At 42.6% G+C, this 8134-nt stretch overlaps 1 protein-coding gene across 2 annotated transcripts in view; it reads left to right on the forward strand.

The window, feature by feature from the left end:
* Positions 1-7043, forward strand: part of scube1 (signal peptide, CUB domain, EGF-like 1) — a 96900-nt gene extending 89857 nt beyond the window's left edge. For both annotated transcript variants that reach the window (XM_068586424.1, XM_068586425.1), the window contains 5 exons: positions 1253-1414; positions 1581-1778; positions 2354-2506; positions 2628-2707; positions 2797-7043. In XM_068586424.1, coding sequence (XP_068442525.1) covers positions 1253-1414; positions 1581-1778; positions 2354-2506; positions 2628-2707; positions 2797-2949 — 746 coding nt within the window. In that variant the 3' untranslated portion in view covers positions 2950-7043. The remainder of the gene's footprint in view (positions 1-1252; positions 1415-1580; positions 1779-2353; positions 2507-2627; positions 2708-2796) is intronic.
* The last annotated feature ends 1091 nt before the right edge of the window (positions 7044-8134 follow it).

An 8134-nucleotide genomic window follows, 5' to 3' on the forward strand; every position in this document is an offset into this window, starting at 1 on the left:
AAACATCCACTTCAGAGTCAAGTGAATACACTAAAACGAGCTGAAGTAGAATAGGAATTAAAGTGGCAGGGCAGTGCTTCTCAGAGGCAAACAGAGACATCTTCAGCCTGGGAGTTTTTTCAGAGCATAGAAACTGACTCCATGTAGAGTTTTCCCTCTGGGGACAGAAAGCGGACCTCTCTCAAATGACTTCAGAGGTCTGTATGGTTCACAATGTAGATCAGACATGAATCATTTAGGGCTTTTCACACCAACAGCAGAAGTTGGAAGTCCATTTTATGACCAACATAAAGGCTCCAGAGTTGCAGCGATGTGATCCACTCTCCTGTAGCAGTGGTCCAGCAGGCATGCTTTGATTTTGTTCCTTCAAGTAGATTCCAGTTTTCCCATTAAAGAAGCGGCCACCTAAAGATACCACTGTATGATACCATGACAGCACAACATAATCCATACATTGTGTTTTTGAGATTGCTTTTTTAGTCAAGCCATGTTAGCAAGTTTATTCGACCTTTTTGGTTTGGACTGAAACCTCACAGTCACTGTACAATGGAGGCAGTTTGTATCAGACATTCATCAAGCCCAACAGAGTGAAGCCAAATGTCTTTAAACACTTTTTCTCTTGTGCAATAGGACATATTTATGGGATGCCTCAACAACTTTTTAATAGGTCACCATGAAGACACGTTTGTGTTCCCCTCAGATTATGTTTGGATCACCTTAACACCTTAACACCATCAAGCACTACTGCTATTGTCCACAGCGGCCGCCAAAGTCAACACAATTAATATTGATCAATGTTCATAGTCATCAATTGATATTCTATAGATTAAAAACTTGATTCGCTCCGTGGTGATTGGAGCTTTTCATTTGCCACTTTAAAACTGTGTATGTGAATGCTGGGATTTGCATTGACACAAAACATTTGTGAGTTTAATTCAATTCATTTTGTATAACCCCAAAGCACAAATTAGAAATTAGCCTCAGAGGGCTTTTCAATCTGTCCACATACTGTCCCAGGACCTCACATCAGATCAGGAAAAACTCCCCCCAAAAAACTTTAACGGGGTGAAAAAGGGAAGAAACCTTCGGGTGAGCAACAGAAGAGGATCCTCTGTCAGGATGGACAGAAGTACAATAGATGAACAACACAGCAGTGTTCAGCTTTAGTGTTTTGGCTTCACTGCTTTGTAATGTCGCCATGCATCACATCCAGCTGTGTGATGCACATTGACCGCCTCCTGTTCCTCCTCAGTGCACTGCGCTCCTGGACATTACTACAACTCCACTACCCACCGCTGTATCCGCTGCACAGGAGGAACCTACCAGTCGGACTTTGGACAGAACTACTGCATCACCTGCCCTGGGAACACCACCACTGACTTTGACGGCGCCACCAACGTCTCCCACTGCAAAAGTAACGCTGCTCAACATTTACATTCAGCCGCCCTACAAAGTATTTAATGGCAGGATTGGTAATAAGTGCCAAATGAGAATAGGCTTCGGGTAAAGCGGTCGATTTTTCAGATAATGGTACTGTTGGATTGAAAAGAGATTTTGTGCTTCTGTTGTTTTGCCCTCAGACCAGGTTTGTGGAGGTGAGCTGGGAGAATACACTGGCTACATCGAGTCTCCCAACTACCCTGGAGATTACCCGTCCAACGTGGACTGTGTCTGGACCATCAACCCGCCTCACAAGAGGCGGATTCTCATTGTGGTACCAGAGATCTTCCTCCCCATCGAGGACGAGTGTGGAGACGTACTCGTCATGAGGAAGAGCGGTAAAGAAATACGTGATGATTCTGATGATTTCTAGGCAAACTGGTCAGAATGCTTCATGGTCTGAGTTTTCATAGTGCATTGAAACTCAAAATATGACTGATAATACCCTTAGAAACAGAATAGGAGTAAAAAATATATCCCCATTCAAAGCAATGTCGCAGGATGGTCAGAGTGGTTTTGATGTGCCATTGTGGTCAAGTAGGTCTGTCTGCAGGTCCGTAGTACTGAAGAACACATAACATGCCCTTTAATGGTTGTAGTTCAATTAGATTGCGGCACCAGAACATTTAGGTTTGTTTGAGGAAAACAAAAAAAACATGTTACTCTGGAAGTTATGTTGAGAAGAGATTCATGTCGTATTGTGGCACAGTGAAGTTAGTTACACAGACATTGTGTGACACACTGAACCCATAACAACTGAAAACTAACCTGGTCAAACAACTAGGGCCAACAGTTCAATGTCCGTTCACTTTCTATTGGCTGTGGAAAGAAACTGAAAAACAGCCTTTTGGTCCTGTAATATCACAAGGCTGTGCAGAAGTACTATTCTAACCTGCTTGTATCATTCCTCCAGCCCTTCCTACCTCTATCACCACCTATGAGACGTGTCAGACCTATGAGCGGCCCATCGCCTTCACCTCTCGCTCACGCAAGCTCTGGATTCAGTTTAAATCCAACGAGGGCAACAGTGGCAAAGGCTTCCAAGTGCCATACGTCACCTACGATGGTGAGTCGCTTTCAACACAGCTCAGACAGTTGGATCGAATCTCACATACAGGCTACGGATTTGAATACTTTTGTCACCTTCCCCTCTATGAACTCTCTCAATAAACCCTTTTCTGTTCCAGAGGACTATCAGCAGCTGATAGAGGACATAGTGCGAGATGGACGCCTCTACGCCTCCGAGAACCACCAGGAGATACTGAAGGTACTGACCGATACAGGACCAGTCTTTAACCCGCCTCATATGAAGGGTTCATTGGGATGACGCTCTCGGTCTGTGTGTCCTCCCTACAGGACAAGAAGCTGATAAAGGCCCTGTTTGACGTGCTGGCCCACCCCCAGAACTACTTCAGGTACACGGCACAGGAGTCCAAAGAGATGTTCCCCCGCTCCTTCATCAAGCTGCTGCGCTCCAAAGTCACAAGGTTCCTGAGGCCGTACAAATAGAATCCAAACCCAGCAACCTAAATGTAACCCCTCCCTTCCTTCCCTGCCTCCTTCTCCCCTGCCTGGGTCGAAACATTAATGTACCCGTTCTATGACTAAACATCTTCATTTTTCTGTTTTTCCCCCTCGATCCAGTTAGTCACATGATGCCTTTCCTCCTCTTTGAGCCTTTTAATCAGTTTAACAGATTATTAACTGACACCGCTTCTGCCCACTCCACCGAAGTCATTTCTATGATTAGCAATCGAGCCAATCAGCGCCATGAGCGGGACTAACGTCTTTGTCAAACTGTTGTCAAGCTGTGTGCCAAAGGCAGCATGCCTTCTCAATGTCGTCCCACGTCCTAGCTTGTTCTTACTTTGCTCCGTCCCTCTCTTACATCCCCGGCACAAACTGTTGCCATCTGTCTGTTGGCATGGCAGCACAGTGGTGCCGTTCAGGCGGATACGTTGGTCACTCGTGAATGGTTCGGGAGAGTCAAATCCCCTCGGAAGATAGCTTTCAGTGAAGGCGATGTCCGACTGACAATGGAAACGAAGTGTAACGAGATATTAGGCTAACTTTTCGTATAAGGTTTGACCGATATGGGTTCTTTCAGGCCAGTATTAATATTTGTATAACGTAGCATAAGATACCTAATATACATTGTGTGTACATATTGTTTCTTTAAATTCTACATGTGGGAGTGTTTTGGTACGGGAACATTTTAGCAGAGGTTTAAATTGCTGGTGCAGTTTCTGATTGAATATTGAGCACAAGACTGAGCATTTTTCAACAAAATCAAAAGAATATATACAAAGGACATGGTGCAACCTTCACGACCTTTGTCTGAGTCCAGTTATAGAAACATGCATATCATTATTTGGATTCACAACCTTCAAGCAGCTGAAAGAAAACCTGTATATCAGATGTTATTCAGCTATTATAGTTCCCCAACACATTTGCTACTTACCAGGTCAAAAGATAAAAAGGCCAAACAAGCTGCGCTGGCATGACCACGCTCATGTCTGTGTGGTAAATATGAAGCGACAGTCATCTTCGTGCATAACGACTGCTCACAGAGGGAAACAGCTAGCCGAGCTCTATCTAAAGGGAACTAAATAAACACGTCATATCTTGTTTGATTGATCGGGACGCCCTGGTCCTCCCTAGTCCTTACTGGATCTTATTGGTCCTTACTGGTCGACGTGCCAAGCTAAGCTAACCTGCTGCTGGATATAGCTTCATATATGTGATGGACGGTTATTGATCTTCTCATCTAATTCTGTCGGACTATGTGTTTTAGTAAAGAATGAACATCATTCATTTTTATTATCGCTTAAGGCATTTCAGTACATATTATTGTAAAGTGCTACTTAGTAAAAGGCCAGTTCCAGCAACCCAGTGTCGGTCAAACCCTATTTCAGCACATCATAAAGCCCCTCCCCAGATTTCTACACCTTCATCAACAACTTCTCTCCTCTCATTTTGTCCCGCTCTGCTTGGTTTTCTGTGTTGTTGTTTTTGTTTTTGTAATATTTATACTGAACATGTCAGAACTTGCAGAAGCCCACATCATCAGTTGAGACGAATCAGCCCACACAGTGTACATGGATGTATCGTGAATGATTGCGTCATTGGCCCCAATGTGCACGACACAGAGATGAGAAATGAGAAAAAACAATCGGTGCACTTAAAACCTATTTTTAACACAGAAATGATTTGAAAGAAATGTGAAAGTGGGGAAAACGTTCCGCCTTCGGAGGGCGGAAGATCAAATGGGGTGAATCAGAAAGTCTATATTGTAATTTTTTTTAAATAATAAAAAAAAAAGATATATAACAAGATGAGATAAACTACCTGCAAGTGACAACTTGTTACTTTAGAGAGAAATGTATGTGATGTAACTAATATTTGGAACTTTAATTGCACTTGAATTTTATATTTTAAACTGTAGGAAAAAAAAAGATCTAAGATACGTATTTGTTACTTTTTTGTGTGTGTGTTGTTTTGAAATGTCGAGAGAGAAAGACAGCGGCGTCTCCCGCACTCTGGAGCTTGCAGTGACCCCAACTCTCTCTCAGTTGCAGTCGAGCTTCAAGCCCCATTCACACACACAGTGAGGAAAATCTTTTCTGTTGAAGCTTCAGCTTCTCGTATGTTAAACCGATGCTCACAGAGAACAACCGTGTTGTTATTGGATCACTCAAACCACCACTACAGTCTGTCTGTTTTCACTGCCCAGTCCTGCTTCACCCCTCCAACTTGTCCTCCAGGTGCCAGAGAAGAAGCTGCATCATAAAAGCTTCTTGTATGATGGCACTACTTACATACATACAGTATATGTCTGTTTCAAAAAAAAAAAATTACAATATCCGCATCCATCCCGATGCAGTTTCTTTCCATTAAACAGGAAGTATAGTGTGTATGCTATGCTTTACTTTTATAACCCAACTAAATGTTTCTGTGTCATTCCAGATGGTACTAATTAATATGTCTATGAAATCTTATACCATGTATTGAAGATGGGCTCTATACCTGCACAATGCGACTGGAGTTGGAAAACATGTATGTTGTGACCGCAGCGTTGGTCTGGAGGTGAATGTAGTGGCATTGGGAGAGAAAAGGAAATCCTCTCAATCGCAGCTCTCAACTGTAAATCAGTGAACTTTATCTGTGTGTTGTTCATCAAGAAGAAAGCCTCGCCTGACAGATGATTAAAAATACATGCACATGCCACAGTCGTTGTTGGTGTTGAAGGTCTAGAAACTAAACCAAACACAAGGAAGACGAGAAAGTGTCCGTGCTCATCTCGAGTTTCATCAAAGCCCAGAGATGTGACTTTAAAGGACCAACCTGGAGGTTTTGTATGTTTAAGCCCATTTACTACAAATCTTCTATCATGCTGTCTTTTTATTTTTTAAGCATAGGATCTTAAACTTTCCAGTCGGCCATTGGTTTCAATTCATTTCAGTACACTGTGAAAATGTGCAATATTTGTTTGATATTTAGGGAAGTACAATCACGTCATCCTGTCCATGAGATCCACATCCACCGACCAAAAGTATAGAACTCATATAATCATGAGCCAGGACATGCAGGGCTGCTACAGGTGACGTATATACGTAAGAAGTCTGTGCAGAAACGCACAATGCCCTATGGTTAACGCTGTCAAACAAATGGTTGTATTAACGTAAGAGAAGTATTAAGTTCAGGTTATAAAAAGATAACATAACAACATCACACTATTATTTATTTGTGATTTCACACAGGAAGATATAACAGTGGTCTCATAGGTGAAAGTCCTGTGTTTGTTCTCCATCTCCACTCTCCATCTCCAAGTCAACTTACTCACTCTTAAGTTATACTGATTATACTGAGTAACTTTCAATAGCGGTTGCTAGATATGCCACATCACTGCTCTGCACAAATGTAAAAATACCCTTATGACATGTTTTAAACCACTAGGCTTTCAACGTGTTGGTGGTTTGCAGAAATGTATGATGTGTTATGTTTTATGTTTTTCATAGTGCACCGAAATGAAACCAAAAAGACATAAAGGAAATAAAAGGGTGTGTTAAATATTTGTAATAAATTGGCTGATGGAGGCAAAACCACCAGCGTGGTCCTGCATGGCACTGAGCCGGTCCTAGTCAGGGGTTTCAGTCCAAAAAAAGATATTCAATGTGGAGAACCAATCACGAAATGTGAAATCATTTTGAAGACATATTTTTCCATGCATTGGCTGATAATCAACCTCTTAAAGTCGACAAGCTCTCTAGCTGTAAGCCCAAATGTCAGTGAGGTCACTGGATCGTCACATACAAAAAGCATACTGTCGTTAGGCGTAGGTCCTGGCGTTGCCAAGTAACTGGCACACAGACAAGTCATGGTACGGCCTACTTCCTGTTTTGAGGTGGGCACTGTTCAATATGAGTGTTATGAAAAAAAATGATATGAAATGCTCTAAAAATTATAATTGACTGTATGTTTTTCTTTTCTTCCTGAGAATGTATTATATTGTGAATGTGTGTGTGTGTGTGTGTGTGTGTGTGTGTGTGTGTGTGTGTGTGTGTGTGTGTGTGTGTGTGTGTGCGCGCGTGTGTGTACTTTAGTCCAATTTGTAGAGGAATAATTTTAACGTTTGTGTTAGTCGGTTGTACCCAAAGAGAGAAACTGTAACGCAGTGTTGTGCCATTGTTTGGTCCATGAAACTCCAGTACTGAACAAATTAAAATAAAACAGTAGCAGAAAACAGTCTCGGTCGTTTCTTTTGTGTGTCCCCGAGCGCTGAGCGGAGACAGAGGAGACGGAGGAGCCCTCAGAGCGGCTTGTATCTTCTCATTATATCTCTTATCTTTCCTCAGATGTGGCTCCATCTGCCGTCACACACACACAACCAGCCCCTAAAGTACGCTTCCAGAAAATTTAGCTGACGCTGCTAATGTTGCGCTTATCTTCAAGCCACACAATCAGCGAGGCCGATCTGGATGCTGCATCGGAAACACTCATAATCATCCACACGGGGAGGATGTTTTCCTCTTGCTATTGACGTTCTCTTTCTAGGTCTGAGAGGGAAAGAGGAGGTGAGAAGCTGCCATGACACGTACACTCCTCCTGGGCTCGCTCACCTCCATCAAAGTAAAGGAAGGAGAGAGAGGGTGGAGCTACGGGTAAAGTACTTGTTCTATAATCCAATTCTACTAGGGACTATTCTACTTTCTACCCTTGAGGTGAACAGACCTTTGTCCAGAATCTGTTTTGGCAAGAATTACACTTTTCTTGTAAATTTTAAACTTCTCTGATTAGAGGAAAGTCTGTTATTGTCTTGAGCAGCTAGAGTAGTTTTGATTGTTGGCCATTCCACTAACGCCTTGGGGACGTAGTCTGGTGTAAAACCAGGTGGAGGATTGAAGCGTCAGCTGTAGCGTCAGTGAAGACTTGTTGTACGAAGACTCAGAGGATTAAGACACAAGATTCTTTCATTGGAGTCAAGAATCGGAGGATAAAGACACAAGAGTCTTTCGTTGGAGTCAAGACTTGGAGGATAAAGACACAGGAGTCTTTCGTTGGAGTCAAGACTTGGAGGATAAAGTCACAGGAGTCTTACGTTGGAGTCAAGACTCAGAGGATAAAGACATAGGAGTCTTTCGTTGGAGTTAAGACTTGGAGGATAAAGACACAGGACTCTTCTCACCTTGGTAAC

This window comes from Clinocottus analis, unplaced genomic scaffold, assembly GCF_023055335.1.
Source record: "Clinocottus analis isolate CAN_PGR_092001 unplaced genomic scaffold, fCliAna1.0.p SCAF_20, whole genome shotgun sequence".
NCBI lineage: Eukaryota > Metazoa > Chordata > Actinopteri > Perciformes > Cottidae > Clinocottus > Clinocottus analis.